Genomic DNA, 20,617 nt, shown 5'->3' with positions numbered 1-20,617 from the left:
ACCCATACCTAGAAGCGAACAGCAGCACCCCCTCAAAGGGGAACCAATACCCCTGATTACTCTGTTCCCCAAAAGTGCCATTCTGATGGAGAGACACCTCCCTCAGGGGAGCACTCTCACTGCAGCGACTGAGCTCAGAACCGGGCGTCCAGCGGGTGGGTAGCAGGGGTGTGAGCATCCATCCTCTCGGAAGGCCTGAGCTTCAGCCAGGCCACCAAGCACACATATGTTAATTCAGCGGATGGGACCTGGGTTCTTCCCTTGCCCCTTCACCTTAAGTGGGATAGGGAGAAAAAGAAACCTAAACCACAGTGACCCCTAAAAGGAGTCTCTGCTTCAGTGGCTCCTGGAACTGGCAGGGTCCAGCTGATTCAGCTCCGACTGGTCCAGAAGTTCAAAGTCATCCCCCTCAGCATCAGTGTCCAGGTCTGAACTGGGGGCCCGGAGGAAGCCTCTTGTTGTTCTCCGGGGAGGCAGGCCAGAAGGGCCTGGCTGGGAGGCCCCTGACAGGGCCAGATGGATCATGCCCTGGGAGACCAGGCTGGCGAGGTTGCTGGTGAGGTGGGACCCTGCAGGCAGGGCACTGAGCAGGAGCTCCGGCAGCACAGCCTCCTCCTGGCTGGCAGTGGGGTTCTGGAGCTCCTCAGCCCCTGGTGGGGAACGGTACATCAAGCTAGGCATCCCAATGCTGGTATCGTCCTCATCATCCAGGCCAGCGGGATCCACATTAATGGAAGGGAAGTCTGGAAGGTCTCTGGCAAAGGATTCTTCTGGATCACTGTGACCATCTAGGTCTGGGAGAAGAGGATTGTCTGAGACATGGCAACAGTCTGGCACTCCTGTGCCCTAGCCCCCACAAAGTCAGCACCATGCAACCAGATTTTTTTTACCTGGAATTTCTCAGGGTAAAGCAAAACCTGGAGCACTGTTGGGTGTTTCCCCTCCACTTATATACTGCTGTGATCTCTGCTGGCCAAAGAATTCCCTCCCCTTCCTCCCTTATACTCTACCGGAGCCTAGAACCGAGACTACTGAGGATTTTAAGGAGAGCAGCAGCGCAATCCCAGCTGCAGCCATACCCCCCCACCCCCACCAAAGCTGCTCTGCCACCTGTTCCACACCTCTGAAAATAGGAGAGGTGGGGGCAGCATCCGCTCTGCCCAGGGAAGCTGAGCAGCGACAGTCAGAGCCATTATGAATTCACATCCATGGTCCCCCTCACCTTCAGAGCCTTCTGTTAGAGGTGTCTGGCCCCGTGAAAGATTGAACGTGCCATTGTCTGTACAAGAGACCTCAGCATCTGAGTGCTCAGAGTCTGTGATGGCCAATTCCCTGGCAACAGTAGAATCATCCAGCTTAGGAGAGAAAAGATCAACAAGCCTGAAGAACGGATGCCATTAGGAACAGGTGCAGTTCCCCAGTTATAGCTCTACTAATTAGTAGGCCTTAAAGGCTAGCCTACGGCCAGCACTGCAATCAGACACGACTGGGGACTTCAGTCAGTATCATGATCCTTCTAGGCTGCTCCCCCAAGAAAAATACCCTTACTTATCGATATCGAGGAGGAAGGAAAGCAGTCGGTAAAGCCAACCAGCCACTTACTCTAAAGCGAGTAGCTGATGCAGAGATTACTTTTCTTGGGGGCCGGGAAGATACACTGCCCAACAAAAGGTGAGCTGGGCTGTTTAAAAGACGATCACACTAGTCCCAGAAGTCTTGCCATGATGGCAGGGGTTAAAAGGAGACACGGAAGAGGGTGTGCTGGTCACCAGGCTCAAACTGAGATCCACACACACAAAGTCCCAGTATAACACGAGCTGCTTTCCTCACTGTTCATGGGGCAAGGGGAGGGTGGAGCCCTGGAGCACCGTAAGTTTGAAAGCTTAGTTACAGCCTAAATGTGAGGCGCCATATGGTTAAAGGGAGCTAAAAGAAAACTAGCCAGTGGTGTACTTCCCACATCTAAGATACCTGAGGACAGAAGGCCGCGAGCTCCTCTTCACTGTCACTGTGGCTGTCCAAGGCACGCTCTGGGTGCAAAGCTCTGCGGCGCACTGTGTGCAAAGAGCAGAAGGCCTCGGCACCTTCCCTTGAAGGAAAAACCCCACCCACCAGACTTCAAAGGCATAAGACCAGAACACAAGAGAATGAACCCTCTAAATACAGCCCAAACCAAAATTACAATGCCTGAAAAAAAACAACCAAAACAACAATGCCTGGTTGGGGGGGGGGGGCTGCTGACCCTCAGCAGGAAGATAAGCTGATAATAAGCACAGAAAGGCTCTCTCCCAGCGCCTCTCCTCCTCCACCAGCCCCTCTCTGTTTTTGTTCTGGTCAGAGGATCAGCAGCTTGCAGGCTACGCTAGGGGCAAACAGGATGTCAAGCAGAAAGGAGATGCCACTGCAGAGAAGGCAAGGGAGATGCCCCACCCTGGTTCAATCAGGCTTCTGAGGACTGATAGTATTCGGCTGGCCATGCTGGGGAGCTGGGCCCACATGACCACAGGCAGAGTGCTGGGCCTTCGTGAAACAGCCCATCTGACCAGCCCACAGAAGGGGGTGGAATGTTCGCATGGGCTGTCATTCCTATGTTGGAGGGTATGGGGCTAGTACCCTTCTGGCTTCTCAGGCAGTATCAAACTCTCAACCTTTGGAAAGCAGCTTTCAGTGGTGAAAAGAGGCATGGCTTAGTTAGGATGTACTATTTACTGACTATAAAGTTCAATTTCTTTTCTCAAGGTTGTCAGGGTTAAATAAGATACACATGAACAAAATAAAAATATACAATAAAATAAATAAAAATATGCAGAGCTGCCACCACAGTGCTTGGGTATATGGAAAGTGCTTCATAGAAAGCAGCAAACTCTAGGGATAGAGATCTTCAATGTCTGACTTTTATTCAACTTGAGAGTGTCCAGAATTGCAAATGCAAAAACTCGTAAGCCTGCACAGATTTCCCTCGAATAAGATATCACTTTTACCTACCACCCTCCTGCACACCACATCCCCCCACTCCCACTTTTGAGGACCTACCCATTATGTCAGGCCTATGAGCTTTTTCTTCTTTTCCCCAAACTGCCCAAGTGGAAGGAAGCTTCCCCTTAAGACTTACACTGTCTCTCTCTCTGCTTGGACATCATGTAGCCACGGACACTAAAGTCTAGCCGCTGCAGAGCTGGCTTCAGCCGTACGTAGGCTCGATCCCACAGTTGGTGGTACACGGCTAGGGGCCACATCAGGACAGTGACAACTGAAAGGAGGAGTAGGAAATAGTCACAAAGGAGAAGCTGGACTGTCCCTCTTCTACTGTGTCCTCTGACCAGAGAGTTGGTGAGGCATAGTTCTGCTTCATTCTCCCGGTAACCTTTACTCGTCTCCCATGCCACATGAGGGGGTTCTGGAGGGCAGAGACTTCTGTGGCCACCGATGTGGCCGCGCACAGCAGAGTGTGCTGCTGATATATCAGGGACAGAACCAGGTGTGGCCACTTGCATCTGGGTGTCACTGAGCCATAAATAAGGCTAGACCAGCAACGACTCAGGAACGACTCAACAAATCACGGCAGCTCCTGGCCACAGCCGTAACTGCTCAGTTTCCCAGCCCCACACAAAGTTCATGCCAAGAGGAAGTAATGGAATTTAAAACCTTGCACTCCAGAAGAAAAAGAAGTGCTCTAGGATAAGCAGAATTCTAGTAGAGTAACCCCTAAAACTTATGTTCTGCTGTTATACAATATACTGACTCTAAAACTTTCCTCCGAAATAGGGACAGACAGTCCTGTATGACTGGTAATACAATATATGTTAATGGACTGTCATCAATTTCTAAAGCTCACTTGGTAAGAAAAGGACTTGATGTTGGGGAGCCTGTTATAGGCAAAAGAAAGATATTTTCATGACACTAAACAGATTACAGAAATATAAAAAGGTTATTTCCTGGTGAACCAAAATATAAAAGTACTCTCCCTAGACCTAGAGTTAGCTCTGGCTAGAAAAGCTAGGAGAGGGGGAAGCGTGGGGGAAGTACATGCCATACTTACGTATCAAGTAGGACAGCAGGAGGCCAGGGATGTAGCGGCCCAAGACGGCCAAAAATGTCAGTATCCCACAGCTCAGCAAGCAGAACTAGAGGAGTCAGGAAACAGTATTAAGTTTCTGTTACATGGCAGGAGACTGGGGTGCAGACAAGGGATAAGGTGGAAATGTGGCTGAAATGATTCTTTATGACCTATGAGTGGGCAGGTCAGAATGAGAGCTGTGTCTAGCCACCGGTGCACCCCGTGGTGAATCTGTTTGAGATGAAAAGGAGCATGTCCATTCTATTCACATTCCTTCTCCCTTGCTAACTCAACAGGGCTGCACCCTTTCCAATGGAAAATTGGTTTGCATAGGCTTAGCCAAAAATTCTCTCTGAAAGCAAGTGTTGGTGGTGGGTTTTTTAAATAAAAAAAAAAAAAAAGTAAAAAAAAATTTTAAAAACCCAACAACCTACCATATGTTTAATATGACACAGATTACACATAAGCAAGCTCTCTTTCCCATCTTAGGGCAGGAAGATGGCTCAATCTAACAGGCAAGCACCCAAAGGAGTCATCAATCAAGCTCTTCCCTTAGTTCTAGTGGCTGGTCAGAAGACCCTTCCCATAACTTCCCTTTTGTCTCCACAATCATCACTGTCTTTCCTTTCTTGAATGAGGCTATGTAGTCAAAGGATTGTTTCAGTTAGCATGAACTGAACTAAGAAGCCAGAAATGAAAATGAAAAGGGAAGAGTCTTGGGGCGCCTGGGTGGCTCAGTGGGTTAAGCCGCTGCCTTCGGCTCAGGTCATGATCTCAGGGTCCTGGGATCGAGTCCCGCATCGGGCTCTCTGCTCAGCGGGGAGCCTGCTTCCCTCTCTCTCTCTCTCTGCCTGCCTCTCCATCTACTTGTAATCTCTCTCTGTCAAATAAATAAATAAAATCTTTAAAAAAAAAAAAAAAAAAAAAAAAGGGAAGAGTCTTACCTTGCCTGGGTTTTGTTTTTTGAAAAGCACAAGATTCCTTATGAAAATGGTCCCACTAACCCAGACTTCAGCTACGTGGTGGCAGAGCTCGGGCACGCTGAGCAACCGAGGGTGCACAAAGCCCCAGCTATAGAAGAGAGAAGGGGGAGCTGTGAAAGGAGGGTGTTGAGCGACTCCCCCCATCTTGCTGTGTAGGCAGCCAATGCTTCCAGGTTTCAACTAGAGCTGGGGAGTGGCTGGTTGTAGGTGCTTTGGAGGTGAAGCGGGACTTTTTTCTTGTCTCACCAGGTTGAAACTTGAATTTAGGGACTAGGAGGGCACACTGGTTCTGACAACTTGATGAGCAAGCCGCCCAATCCACGTGTATAAACCTGCCACCAGCTCCAAGGCACTCCATGCTGAGAAACATCTTCCCTGCCCTCAGACCATTGCAATTCACTGTGATTGCAATTCAGGGATAAAAGTAGAGCACAGTCTGATGCTGCTGCTGCTGAAGGGGAGGCAATGGTGTGTCCCTCAGAGAGAAAATAAATTCGGCAAAAGCAAAATAAACCATAGCAGAGGAAATTCCTTGGATCCAACATATGGGATGAATGAACTGAGAAATAAAGCAGGAGCTGTAAGACACAAGAGGAATCTTTGGCTTGCTGATGCCAGGAACCAATGTGTTTTCTGACCGGGGACATTTTAAAAAGCCAGAGGTCACAGAAAACACTAAATGACCTGGTATAAAATCCAGGAGACAAATGAAGTAAGCTTCTTTTACGTTTTTACAGTAGGGCTAAAAAATGCAACTCACTCCCTGGCATACCAGGTCATGGCACTATAATGCTTCTTTTTCAGAAACTTTTCTTGTTGATAGCAGAGGACACTAGCCATCTCAACATACTGCTGCCTAAACTTTAGGACTCGTTAAGACGATTATTTGGAACTGACTAGGTTCTCAGTCATACTCTGTATCCATAACATGGGGTTAACAACATGTAACCAGAATATTACAACAAGAGAATCAATCAGAGCAACAAAAAGGGATTTAATTAGTGTTCCATACCTCTCATTGTCTAATGCGTCGGGTCTTGGCACTACAATATTAAAACAAACACCAGCATTAGTTGGTAGGGAAAACTAAACATAAAAATGTTAGGCTGTTGGTCTGACAGCTCGAGTTTTAATAGGTTTGGGGGAAAAGAAAATAGTAATAGCCAATAAAAAGGAGACACAATGTTATATTGACAGAGTTAGGGAAGTGCAGACATGGGGAGGATGGCTGATGCCTGCTCATTTCTCGGGGGGGCGGGGCGGTAAGGGGATCCAGATGGAGCATCAGGGCCCCTTCTACTTACTACAATCAAGAGCCAAGGTGCACATGAAAAAATGACCCATCCCGCCCCTCAAGTGTGTCTTGGTTGCTCATACACATCAACGTGCACCAGGTTACCGAGGCAAGTTACAACCACTCCAACCCCGGAAATCTGCCTTTTCTCTTTGAAAAAGTTCCATTAACTACAATGAATGACGTCAAGTCTTTTGACATTCACCAGCCATAAGACCTGTGAATGAACTACATGATTGACTAAAGTCTCTGCAAAATAGTATGGGAATGTATTTAAAAACTGTATACTCTGGTGTAAATATCCTGCCAACACTTCAAAATTAATGTCAAAAACATACGTCAATTTTCCTTGCTCTCAACCCCCATCCCCCTGCCTGACACTATGGATCTGGTACCTGAACGCCATTCCCCCCACCCTCCTAGCACTGAACTCCCACAGCTGGCTTTTATTCCTTACCCTCCTTAACCCCCTATTCATCAGTCTTCACGGGTCTTCCTTCTTCCCAGCTAAGTCACCCATGGTTTATTTCCAGGAACACCTCTCTGACTGCTTCTCACACAGATACAGCCAGAGTTTCCTACCAGGTCTTCCTCCTTCCCCTTTTTATCCTTCCCTGGGATCCTATAAAATGCTACTGAATTAATCTGTAATCTATAGCTCTAATAAAAAAATGTTCAATGACCAAAGACTATATATGGGATAAAGTCTAAACTTCTAGATCTAACTTGAAAGGCTTATAAAATCTAATCCCGAAGCATTTTCAGTTTTATCTCTTCTAGCACTCCTTTTTTAATGACCTCTTCCTCCTGGTAAAAGTGACTAATTCCCTGCTCTCAGGAGATGCTTTGCAGCTTCTGGTTTCTCAGATTAATCAAACTACTCGCCCCTCCAGAAACACACTTTTCACTTCACCTGTTCAAAACTCTTGCTTCATCAAAGGCCTGAGCCAGGGCCAAAATACATGACAAACACACCAACCACACGCTGCACAGTAACATCTCCGGTACCATTCCGTTGTCTATGTGTGTATCATCTTTGAGAAAAGGAACAGTATCTTAGAAAATACTTTATATAAGTCACAATGCTTAGCTTCATGCTTTGCAAATAAACAATTCATAAGAAATCCCTGGGAGGCAAACTGACACTGCCTCAGTAAAGATGCAGTATCCAGGGGCGCCTGGGTGGCTCAGTGGGTTAAGCCGCTGCCTTCGGCTCAGGTCATGATCTCAGGGTCCTGGGATTGAGTCCCATATCGAGCTCTCTGCTCAGCAGGGAGCCTGTTTCCTCCTCTCTCTCTCTCTGCCTGCCTCTCTGCCTACTTGTGATCTCTCTCTGTCAAATAAATAAATAAAATCTTAAAAAAAAAAAAAAAAAAAAAAGTCTTCTGCCTTCGGGTCAGGTCATGATCCCAGGGTCCTGGGATGGAGCCCCGCATCGGGCTCTCTGCTCAGCAGGGAGCCTGCTTCCTCCTCTCTCTCTGCCTGCCTCTCTGCCTACTTGTGATCTCTGTCTGTCCAAAAAAAAAAAAAAAAGATGCAATATCCAAAGATAATTTTTTTTTTTAACTTGAGGACTGCTTATTCCTCCGGCCAGTTATGAGGTCAAGAATATCTCAGGTGGTGGATACAGATTTCCTGAGCCTGGTAACAATGGGAAGGGTGGAACAAAGCTCTAAGGAACTACAGATGGGGCCCCAGTTCTTCAAGTGTCTCCTAAAGCAACAATTCAGACATGAAAGGATATCCCAGTTCTAGATACACCCTCATAAACCCCAAAAACTAAAGGTAAAAATTAAAGGAAAGACCATTTCCAGTTCAGATTCTTCTAAATGCTACCAAACTCACCTTTTATTTCAGGCCAGATTTTGTTCTTCCACTGATCTATACACACGATGATCATGGAGCTGAATGCAAGCAGAAACACAAGACGAAGGGATGTCAGCGCAAAGAACCTACAGAGAGGGGAAACAGATTATTATCCAATTAGCTAACTTCAGAAGGGACCATCTGTGTAATTCAGGCGCCAGTAAACAGACTTAAGTCCTAGTTATATACCTTAGGAAAACCAGTTAAACTTTCTGAAATCAGCTATTTCACCTATGGGACAGAGATAATTTGCTGCTGTAAAGGCAGAGGGCTAAATCAAATGACCTCTTAAAGCCCCTTTCGACTTTCAAGTCTGCAATTCTATTAATTTCAGGGAGAAATTCATTCCTGATAACTCATTATGATGAAAGCAAACACCTTTCTACCAAATTAGACCTTAGTGGAGGGCAACAAACTGATAGAGATGGGTTAAAAAGCACAAAATTCAGATATCCTTTTACAGATGAAGGAACTCAGATCCAAAAAGTACAATGATTTGGTCAAGGTCAACAGAAAGCACTGAAGCTACATCTTAAAATCTTAAAAGGCAACTCTTCAGAATTAACGCAAGTATTTCTTAAACAATTCCAAAAAACTGAAGAGGGAATACCTCTTGATTGATTTTTGTGAGGCCAGCATTACTCTGATACCAAAGCCAGACAAAGACACTAGAAGAAAACTACAGCCCTGCATTCCTTATAAACATAGAGGCAAAAATCCTTAATAAAACACTACAAACTCGGGGCGCCTGGGTGGCTCAGTGGGTTAAGCCGCTGCCTTCCCTTCTGCTCAAGTCATGATCTCAGGGTCCTGGGATTGAGCCCCACATCGGGCTCTCTGCTCAGCGGAGAGCCTGCTTCCCTCTCTCTCTGCCTGCCTCTCTGCCTACTTGTGATCTCTCTCTGTCAAACAAATAAATAAAATCTTAAAAAAAAAAAAACAAAAAAAACTTCCAAACTGAATTTAGCAGCATAGTCAAAGGATTAATTTCAGGAATACAAGGGTAGTTTAATATATAAAACCCAGTAAATGTAATACATCACAGTAACAGAATGAAAGAAAAGATTGTTCTTTTTTTTTTTTTTTTAAAGATTTTATTTATCTATTTGAGAGAGAGAATAAGAGAGAGCACGAGAGAGGAGGTCAGAGAAAGAAGCAGACTCCCCGTGGAGCTGGGAGCCTGACGAGGAACTCGATCCCACAACTCCCAGATCATGACTTGAGCCGAGTCACCCAAGTGCCCGAAAAGTTAGTTTTTATTTGAAGGAATCAAGCACAAATAGATATTTACAAAAAATCTGGGAAATTTGAATACATACCGAAGGTATTAGGGAGCCACTGCTTATTTTTTAGGTGTGATAATGTTATGGAAAATATGTTGGTAGAGTCCCTATTTTTAAAAGATACATAAAAGATACATACATAATATTCATGAAAAAATGATGAGATATCTGGGATTTATGTCAAAATAATATTGTCTGGCAAAGGAAAGAATATGAAAGAAGATGAAACAAGGAGCACCTGAATGGCTCAGTCGGTTTAGCATCTGACTTTGCCTCAGGTCACGATTTCAGGGTCTTGGGATCAAGCCCACATCAGGCTCCCTGCTCAGCAGGAGCCTGGGAGCCTGCTTCTCCCTCTGCCTCTGCCTTTCCCCCTGCTCCTGCTCTCTCTCACTGTCAAATAAATCAACAGAATCTTAAAAAAAAAAAAAAAAAAAAAAAGTAAAACCAGATTGACGATGAGTTGATAAATTCTAATATTTAAAATCTTCCACAAAAAGTGAAAAAAAAAGGTAGTTTTTTTTCCCTTAAAGATCTGATTTATTTGTCAGGAGAGAAAGCTCTCAAGAAGGGGGAGCAGCAGGCAGAGGGAGAAGCAGGCTCCCTGCTGAGCAAGGACTACCCACCCCCCAACATAGGACTGGACCCCAGGACCCTGGGATCATGATCTGAGCTGAAGGCAGAAGTTTAAACAACTGCGCCACTGAGGCGTCCCTAAAAAAACTAGTTCTATGAGTCCTTCCACTACAGCAGCCTACGGCTCTAAAGCAGTGCCTCTCAGTATCTGTAGGCCAGTGCAGGGCCACAAGCTGACTCTGCCCGTCTGCGAGGAAGTCAGTATTAAATTTAGAGTAAACACGGAGAAATTTTTATAGCAATCTGACCAAGTAATTTTGAATCTAAGAACACATTTGGGTTTGTATATCCTGTCCCTTTTTAAACTTTATTTTTCTAGTAAGTCATTTACATTGTATTTTACAAAAGTACTAATTTGCAACATATCCGGGAAAACACCACCACTAGCCTTCCCCACAGACCGTTAAGCAGGGCAGTAAGGATGGCTTGTAAGTCAGACTTGCTTGAATCTGATTCTCTGAACACCCACTCTTAGTTATGTGTCCTTGAATGAATTAGCTTAACCTCTTCAGTTTCTTCATCTATTTATAGTGGTAACAATAACAAAACTTGCAGGACTGTTTGTAGTTTTAGATACAACATACTTAATTGACTATAAAAATATCATACTTCATCTTGCTAGAAAGACAAGAAAATACGAGCCTACCACACAGTTCTATTCAACTTTACAATGTAGAACTGTTACCAGCTATTATCACAGGAACTGATCAAACAAGGGTAAGGATGACCAAGGTTTGGTTACAAATGACCTGTCTCTTCTCAACTCAATACACGACCAAATGGCTTGGTATAACACAATACCAGAACAATACCAATATCAGAGTATGATCCTTATAAAGGAAAAAAAAGAGGCTTGGTCTATGTGTATATATCAATACATTTACATATGCAGGGACTGGCAGAGGAACTTCAATTTTTGCTCCTAGATATTTTTGAACTTGTTTTCAATAAACATGAATCCATGTTATATAATTTTTAAAAACTACGCGAAGAATGAAGGATGAAGGAAATAAGAACTTAAAAATCTAGTCACCAAATGATAACCCTATTCCGATTTTTCCACCCCACCACTTAAAGGACACTGTAATTGTACATGAGATTAAAGAATGAAAGCAGCTTAGCAAAAATAAGCCTCTAGAGCTGCCTCAGGTCATTAATCTTTTCTCCAAGGCCAGTTCATCATCCCAACAAATAAGCAAATTTAACAAGGCCAAGGATAAGGGCCCTAGAGCTTCCTGCTCCCTAGCACTGCTGCTTCTCTGTCCCAGCTGCAGGAGGATAAGGCAGGACCACTGCTCCCTCCAGAGTTCTTGAAAGGGCTCCCCGGGGAGGCAATCCAGACTGTCTGCAATTTCCACTTCCCAGATCATGATTACTAACACCCATATAAACTGGAGTAGGGAAGGGATATTAAGCTCTCCTAAGAAAGGCTGATTTTCCAAAAATGATGGCAGGAAAAATACTGCTTCTCCAAAACCTGAACTACTTTATATTTTGGTAGCCTGTTATAGTCCCTGTCTATGCTTCAATTCAATCCAGCAAATACTTACTGAGTGCCCATTTTATGTGGAGGCCAGAGATACGCAGCCCAGTTACAGAAAACAGTGAGACATGGACCTTACTCTCAAGTGTATTTATGCGTCTATTTGTGTTTGCAATATTAAGATGTCAGGGTAAGGATAACAAAGAGGAGGACATGAAGCTGGAATTTAAAAGATAAATGGTAAGAATGGGGTGCCTGGCTGGTTCAGTCAATGGAGCATGTGACTCTTGATCTTGGGTTGTGGGTTTGAGCCCCACTCTGGGTGTAGAGATAACTGGGAGAAAAAAAAAAAAGAGAAATGGTAAGAAAACAAGACAAAAGGGTGTGGGGAAGGAGAGGACACTCAGATAGGGAGAAGAGCTAGCTGGCATGACGTATTTAAAGAACGACCAGCAGTTTTGATAGAACTGAAACAAGGAGGAGATGAGATGGGGAGAGAGGCAGGAGTCTAAATCTAAGCATATTAGATTTTACCCTGCAGATAAAGGCGATAAAGTGTTTTACAAAGGCTGTATTTTTTGGATCGTGAAGGCTAAAAGTGTGAACATCTTCTTGAACAAGATTAATCCTGGTCCATAAATTAATTTTAGGAAGAGATTTCTTTTTTCTTGAATAAGCCCATGTAGGAACCTCAGAAGAAGTTTTTCTGTGTGGTGTAAAATAACATTTCTTGGGAAATCAGTTTCTTCCACATAGCTAAAAACTTTCTTTTTTTTTTTTTTTTTTTAAGATTTTATTTATTTATTTGGCAGACAGAGATCACAAGTAGGCAGAGAGGCAGGAAGAGAGAGACAGAGAAGCAGGCTCCCTGCTGAGCAGAGAGCCGGATGCTGGCTCAATCCCAGGACCCTGGAATCATGACCTGAGCCGAAGGCAGAGGCTTTAACCCACTGAGCCACCCAGGCGCCTCCATATAGGTAAAAACTTAATTAATGTAAAGATCACCTCAATACACTGCAGTTGACCCCTCCAAGGTAACCAGACAATAGCGTCAGTGTTCTCTTAGAGGTCTGACCAACAAACATAAAATATGGATAAGGGTGTGCTTTTTTTCTTCCAGGCCTCAATGTTAAAACCCTAAACAAAAAGGGAGTATCAATCTCAGATGAGTGCTTTTTTTTAAAAAAAAAAAAAAAAAAAAAAAAAAGCTCAGAAAGAGTAAGACATGGACCGTGTGAAAAGAAGTCACATCGATGCTTAGCATTTTACAGATGTAACCTGGAAGCCTACCTGTAAGAAAACTCTGCAACTATGTGCAAAGATAGGACATAATTGGGGGTACCTAGGTGGCTCAGTTGGTTAAGTATCTCCCTAACGGCGCAGATCATCATCCCAGAGTCCTGGGAAGGAGCCCCACATTGGGCTCCCTGCTCAGTGGGGAGCCTGCTTCTCCCTCCCCCCACAACTCCCACGCTCATGCTCACTCTCTCTCTCTCACAAATACATACACATAAATAAATAAAATAAAATCTAAAAAAAAAAATACAAGTCATAACTGAAGATAAAGTATTTTTGAGATTGGTACAGGCAAGGGATGGATGAAAAATCAGGACTCTCCTGGACTTGTTCAAGTCCTGCAATGTCTATTCATCTGGCCAAAAATCCACAGGCAGATTTAACAGCACAGGAGTTTGATAAGACAATACACAAAACATTTTTCAGCAACTAAAATCAACATGAAAACTTCCCAACTTAACAAAAACAAGTGCAAATGCAGTCAATTCTGAATCTTCACCTGTGAGTGGTTCAATCTGGGGATTGCCCATAGCCCATTACTCATTTTACCCACTGTGGGCTCACAATCTATTCTTTCTTAATGATGTATTTTTTCTTATTCATAAAGGCAACCATGTTTATTGGAGAAAGTTTAGAAAATGAAAGTGATAGGGCGCCTGGGTGGCTCGGTGGGTTAAGCCTCTGCCTTAGGCTCAGGTCATGGTATCAGGGTCTGGGATCGAGCCCCGCATCAGGCTCTCTGCTCAGCCGGGAACCTGCTTCCTCCTCTCTCTCTCTGCCTGCCTCTCTGACTACTTGTAATCTCTATCAAATAAATAAATAAAATCTTTAAAAAAAAAAAAGAAAAGAAAATGTAAGTGATAATTACAGATGAAATTAAAAATTGAATTAGTACATCATCTATAAAACAGTCTTACCTGCCCCCTCCCCAAAAATTCTTGAACCTGAATCTAGTCAAGTCTCTCGATCCAGCTATCAATACAGAGGAAATATAGAGCGTAGGGGTATCGCACACGGATGCAATAAGAGAAATCCAGTCTGTGGAATACTTTATAGGACAAACTGGTTTCTTCAACCAACAAATGGTAGAGGAATGAAGATTGAAAAGGAACCAACAGAGTAAAAGAGATGTAAAAAACAGAATGATCAGTCACAATATATGGACTTCATTTGGATCCTACCCAAACAATTTTTTAAAAATTTTTTATTTGACAGAGAGAGATCACAAGTAGGCAGAAAGGCAGGCAGAGGGAGAGAGAGAGAGAGAGAGAGAGGAGGAAGCAGGCTCCCTGCTGAGCAGAGAGCCCGATTCGGGACTCAATCCCAGGACCCTGAGATCATGACCTGAGCTGAAGGCAGAGGCTTAACCCACTGAGCCACCCAGGCGCCCTCAAACTATTTTATTTTGGGGGCGGGGGGGTAGAGGGGCAGAGAGAGAGAGAGAGCGATTCCCACACAGGCTCCACACCCCCCAGCACAGAGCCCAACGCAGGGCTTGAACCCATGACCCTGAGATCATAATGTGAACCAAAATCAAGAGTTGGACGCCTGACTGAGCCACCCAGGTGCCCCCAAACAAACTATTTTAAAAAAACAAATAATATTTAAAAATTTTTTTAAAGTAAGCTCTACACCCAATGTGGGGCTTGAACTCACCAACCTGAGATCAAGAGTCATATGCTCTGTCGACTAAGCCAGCCAACTGCCCCAAAACACAAATAATATTTATGAAAAAACTGGATATTTGAACACTAGCTAGAATCATTAATTTTTTACCTGTGATAATGGCACTGGTATTTTTTTTTTCTGAAGTCTTTATTTTTCAGAGACTCACATTCTAAAATACTTACAGATTACATTGTAAGACACCTGGCATTTGCCTCAAAACAATAAAAGAATAAGTAAAAAAAAAAGAACTGAGGTACAGAAGACACAAAATTGGCCATGAACTGAAGAATTTTAAAGCTGGGTACATGGTGGTACATATTATTATTCTGTCTACTTATGTACTTATGTGTATATGTTTTAAACTTTCCATAAGAAAATGTTTTTTTTTTTTTTAAATGGCCTTTTGAGGGCGCCTGCGTGGCTCAGTCGTTAAGCATCTGCCTTCAGTTCAGGTCATGATCCCAGGGTTCTGGGATCGAGTCTCACGTCTGGCTCCCTGCTCGGCAAGAAGTCTGCTTCTCCCTGTCCCACTCCCCCTGCTTAGATTCCCTCTTTTGCTGTCTCTCTCTTATAAATAAATAATCATTTTTTTTTTTAAATGGCCTTTTGAGGCGCCAGGGTGGCTCAGATGGTTGAGCGTCCAACTCTTGGTTTCGGCTCAGATCATGATCTCAGGATGGTGAGATCAAGCCCCATGTCGGGTTCCACACTCATTGTGGAGTCTGCTTGAGATTCTCTCTCTTCCTCTCCCCACTGTTCTCTCTCAAAAAACCTTAGATCATGACCTGAGCCGAAGGCAGAGGCTTAACCCACTGAGCCACCCAGGCGCCCCTCAAATAAGTAATCTTAAAAAAATAATTTTTCTAAAGATTTTTATTTGACAGAGAAATGACACAGTAGGAGAGGGAACACAAACAAGGGGAGTAGGAGAGGGAGGAGCAGGCTTCCTACCGAGCAGGGAGCCTGGTATGGGGCTCAACCCCAGGACCCTCGGATCACGACCCAAGCCAAAGGCAGAGACTTTAACTCACTGAACCACCCAGGCACCCCTCAAAACGTTTTTAAATAAATAAAAAATAAACGAATAAGCAGAAATTAGTAACTCATTGCCATTTACTTTAAAATCTTTTACTACTACTGAGAGTGAAATATTATATATCCATCAATTCATTATTTTCTTTTTTTTTCCCCTGGTTTTTTCCCTGTGCTTTTGTTAACCTTCCATCCCCTTTATTAGGGGTTAAAATCCAATTATCAGTCTAAATAAAATATTCCTTGAAAAAACTGGTTTCCTGCAAAGTCACCAGAAAGTCCAAAACTAAACAATTTTTTTGAGGTTAACTATACCATGGATCCTCATTATTAGTACAGGTAAATTAGAGTTTGCTATAATCATAAAGTTTATGCTACAATCATAAAAAAAAAAAGGTCATATGTTTATCTTCAATCAAAGAAGATACTATTTCTGGGTTCCTTTGTTATTACAGAGTAAGCTTGTCTCACTGGCACTTCAGAACAAAGCCTCCCATCCTATAGGGACAAAAAGCCCATTATTGTACAGCACTTGTGGCCGTCTGGTTAATGAGCCAGTCACTGGTAAATGAGAATGAAAAAAATTAACCCAACCCACATAATGTAGTGATCATTGTTGCTTACACAAAACCAGAAATGAAACCAGCTAGCTGCTAAACACCTACTTTATGTTAATGATTGTCCATTAACATAAAGCACCCAACCTTGCAATTAGGATAGATAAAAGCTGATGGCGAAAGGGAGACAAAAAAAAGTAAGCCAAGGCATTCTTGGGAGTCTCCCTGGCTACTAAAACCAACAAGGACCTTCCAGAGACTAGCATTAGAAACATGTGCTCAAAAGACTGCACCTGCAATTTGATTATAAATTTTTCTCATAGAAGAAAAATGTCTTCACTTAAACGGACCCTGCCTTCCATCTCTTGTTCCTCACTATTGTTTTTCACTCATATTCTAACCATTTAAATCAGAATTGCTGTAATCTTAATCACTTCTCGCTCATTTTTTTAAAATTATTTATTTATTTGACGGACAGAGATCACAAGTAGGCAGAGAGACGGGCAGAGAGAGAGAGATGGGGAAGCAGGCTCCCTGCTGAGCAGAGAGTCCGACATGGGGCTTGATCCCAGGACCCGGAGATGGAGATCATGACCCAAGCTGAAGACAGAGGCTTAACCCACTGAACTACTCAGGCACCCCTCTCGGTCATTTTTTTATTTGGGGGGCGTTGTGGGGGAGGGAACACCTGTATTTTTTTAATTATGGAAACAACAGATTCCATAATATCCCCTAGGGTATAGGAAGGTTAATTCAGACAAGTGACAAGTTAAAGCAGATCTCAACAGGGAATCAGCTTGTGACTGCTCTAAAGCAGTATCCCTAATAGAGACTGTCTAGAATCCTAGAATGTTAAGAAGTGTAAAGGAACTCCAGAGTCATCTAGCCCTCCTTGAATCATGCGTTACTCTTAAGAGAAGAGGAAGGGCTTAGAATGCACACACATTTCCAGGGCTCCTTGCTGCTCCCCTGATCTGCTAGGTCAGAGTTAAACCAGCAGGTTACTCTAACCTGTTCTTTTCTGATCTTGTGAGGATACACTCTTGCAGACTCAGATATTCTTCCCCCAAATCACTCATTTACAGGTGGCATGGAGGCTAATGAAAACACAAGCTACTGGAAAGGAAGGGCTAACATTTCTGTTAATATCCTAGAGATAATAACATATCAGTGACCAGAAGCAATATAGATTGGAAGATTTCTGACCTAATAGCTATAATTGCTCTGGAATCTGAAGGGAAAAAGAAAACAGGACAAAACATGAATGAAAGCCCTGAAATACTATATAGCAAGGCTATACATCTCTTTCTTTTGTGGTGTTGTTGTTGCTGGTTTTAATTAAGATGTAAGAGGGCACATTCACAGGCACAGAAAAACCATGAGTGAGAATGCATATCAATGAAAGTTAAGAGCTACCTACCTGAACTCTGATTTTTTTATACTCCCATTATATCTTCTAATACCTCAAAATGTATAAAACATCTCAGTTAATGATGTATCATTATTCAGAACAAAAAAGGAAAAAACACCAATGATCCTCTTACATTTTCTAAACATTTATAAAGTCTGAGAACTAAACAGTTACTAACTGAAATGTCAATACACATATAAAATATGTTACTAGAATGTTAAGTCTAGTCTTCAATTTGAACCTCAAACTGCCTCCCAAGGAGGCTCATTTCCTAAAACAATCCTGTGAATTGCCATACCAAGCTACCTTAGCTGTCACTCTGTAACCTTCATGGGTATGAGTCCGCTCTCCATAAAGTGCCAGAGTCTCCAGTCACACCTTCCTTCTGCTGTAGCTCCTCACCTACATTGTGGAGAGGGATGGGAATGTAACAAGTAACCGCGTTCTGGATACACAGTAGGCAAGCTACCAGGAAATGCCAGAGATAAAGATCAATCACAAGGCGTTAAGAGAGGAAGACGTAAGAAAACAGGAGCTGAGTGAAATTCTAAACTTAGCCTATTAGTAAACTTGAGCATACACTGCTGAGGGCCAAAATTAAAGCTAACTCCAACAGTGGGAGCAGCCATGTTCAGATCTCAACTCCACAACCAACTTCTAAAGTTTCTCATCTAAGAGGCATATGGAAAGTCCCCTGAGAAATAACAACAGACGTGTTACTGATTCATTTGTATTAACACACCCTTGGTTTCATTATTCATTTAAATCCTGATGGAGTTTTTATGTATCAGCCAATCACACTTGGATCCAAACTGGTTTAATGAGGACCAACTTTTTTTCCCCAGGAGGACAATCTCAGTGGTAAAAAATGAAGTTCTGACTGGATGGTGTGGGGTTTAGGGCTGTGACGGGGGAGGTGGGGAAAGGAAGAGAAGATCATTTCGGAAAATGCTCTTGACCGATGGTGCTACAGTTAAAGGTTTCTGACAGAGTAGAACAGGAAAGGAAGTAAGTACCTGGGGATCAAAGAAGCACTACCAAAAATAAATGAAGAATGCTGTAGGAAAACTTTATCACCAAGTTTGCTGAAGTCTCTGGAAGCAACTAATGTCAGAGACTGCTGCAACACCTTTAATCTGAGTCTCCTTCAAACTGTGAGGAGTAATAGCTGAACATTGTATCTTTCTGTCAAAGAATTTGAAATTGTGCTCCAGTTCACTAAAAATCTTTCAGACAAAAAATAATAAATGTGCTGGTTTTAAAACCAAGAATTTAAGAGAAAAAAGTATTTTCAGCAAAAACATATTGTCTGGGATGCCTGGGTGTCTCAGTCGTTAAGCGTCTGCGTTCTGCTCAGGTCTTGATCTCAGGGTCCTGGGATCGAGCCCCACATTGGGCTCCCTGCTCACTGGGAAGCCTGCTTCTCCCTCTCCCACTCCCTCTGCTTGTGTTCCTGCTCTTGCTGTCTCTCTCTCTCTCTCTGTCAAATAAATAAATAAAATCTTAAAAACAAAACAAGACATATTTTCTTTGGAAATGTTCCATTTCAGACTTATCCAGAATAGGTTTTTCATTCAGCTGTAGACCTCCTCCCCAATACTGCAGTTCCCTTGGAATTTGGAGGATAATCCTTTCTTAGTTATGAATAATTCCGAAGTATGCTCAGCAGATTGTATGAAGACCTATGTCCACCTTAGGTCACGACAACCGAGAAGCAGCAGTTCCATTTCACATAGCATGATACACAGACTCTTAGAGCATATATACAGTCTCACTTCTCCAGCTGAGGAAAACTCACACACGCTTTTAGGCATCCTCAACTTCCCTGCCTATATACCATGCCTAAAGATGGATCTCTAATTCTTTCGGAGGAGTTGCAATCATAAGTGGCTTTGAAACGGGCGAAACCTCACTATCACTATTTCATAACTGTTCTTCAAAAGCTTGTAATTTTCTTTCAACTTGCAGCTTTGGAGGCTCTCACTGACGCTCAGACTTCACAAACTTCCTTGAGCAGGAGAAAGAACACCTAACGTGCTAATTCTAATTCAGATCACTCAAGCTTGTTCTATCACACCTACGGATACCTTTGCAACATCTCAAGTCTCACGCATCTACCCCCAGTAACAACTACTAAAATCAGAGCTCGGGGGGGTGGTCTTCAAACCACATTTGAGCAAACAAGAGACGGGAAGTGATAGCCTTAAGTGACACAGCTTTCCCTAGCCAAAATGAGGCGCCCTCGCTCACTGCGAGCGGCTCAAGAGGTTACCAGAAGCTCCTGCCATATGTACGGGGTGAGGCTGCGGGACAAGTAAAGCAGGGACGATAACTGGAAGGCCCTAGGGAGAACTGCGGTGCAAAGCCTGCAGGCGGGATGGAGTGGAAGGCGACGAGGCAAAATTAGACAGCTACTGTAAAGAGCCAATGCAGCGAAGAAAACAGGGGAGGCGAGAGGTAGAGCCCTAGAAAAACCTGACGAATTCGCGCCTGGAAGGGTTTCCGAGGGCCCAGTTCTCTCACCAGAAAGCCGCGTTCAGCCCCAGGCACCACAGGGCGCTCCTGGCTGGCCGCTCCCACACCAGGGCTGCCTGCACCCGGCTCAGCAAAGGCTCGTAAGGCCCCAGCACCTCCACCAGGGCCCGCTGCGCCGCCTCAACCTGCTGGTCTCGCTCCCAGGAGCCTGACAGAGCGCGGCGGCCCCTGAAAGTCGGCCCCGAGGCTGGGCCTGGGGCCGCGGCCACCCCCTCTGCCTCCGCCATCTCCCCCCCGGCAGCCACAACATCCGGGGCCGCGGCCCGACGGTCACAATAAACACCAACTGCGCAGATGCGCGATTCGGCGGGGGAGGCCGCGTTCTCCACAGTGCGCCTGCGCGCGGGCTCTAGCTCCCGTCCACCCAGAGAAAAAGAACACTACGTCAAAGTACGACCTCCGCGCCCAGGCGCAGAGCGCGACCCGGAGCTGCGCACGCGCAGTCTGCTCGACTGAAGTCGAATGAATAAGGACCTACCAGCGCCAGAACTCAGTTCTCATTGGAGCAGAGAAAGT

The 20,617-nt window shown here is 44.1% G+C and overlaps 1 protein-coding gene across 1 annotated transcript; it reads right to left on the bottom strand.

The window, feature by feature from the left end:
* Positions 1-257: 257 nt before the first annotated feature.
* On the bottom strand, positions 258-20,440 carry RETREG3 (reticulophagy regulator family member 3). Its single transcript, XM_059150523.1, has 9 exons — positions 20,090-20,440; positions 8,180-8,286; positions 6,053-6,083; positions 5,002-5,128; positions 4,040-4,124; positions 3,113-3,250; positions 1,972-2,054; positions 1,223-1,355; positions 258-794 (listed from the first exon to the last, which is right to left on the bottom strand). Exons 1-9 carry the CDS (start codon positions 20,326-20,328, stop codon positions 337-339), a joined length of 1,401 nt encoding a protein of 466 aa, XP_059006506.1. The 5' UTR covers positions 20,329-20,440; the 3' UTR covers positions 258-336.
* Positions 20,441-20,617: the final 177 nt, after the last annotated feature.

Source organism: Mustela lutreola, chromosome 15 (genome assembly GCF_030435805.1).
Source record: "Mustela lutreola isolate mMusLut2 chromosome 15, mMusLut2.pri, whole genome shotgun sequence".
Taxonomy (NCBI): domain Eukaryota; kingdom Metazoa; phylum Chordata; class Mammalia; order Carnivora; family Mustelidae; genus Mustela; species Mustela lutreola.
This window is presented reverse-complemented; position numbering and strand designations above follow the sequence as displayed.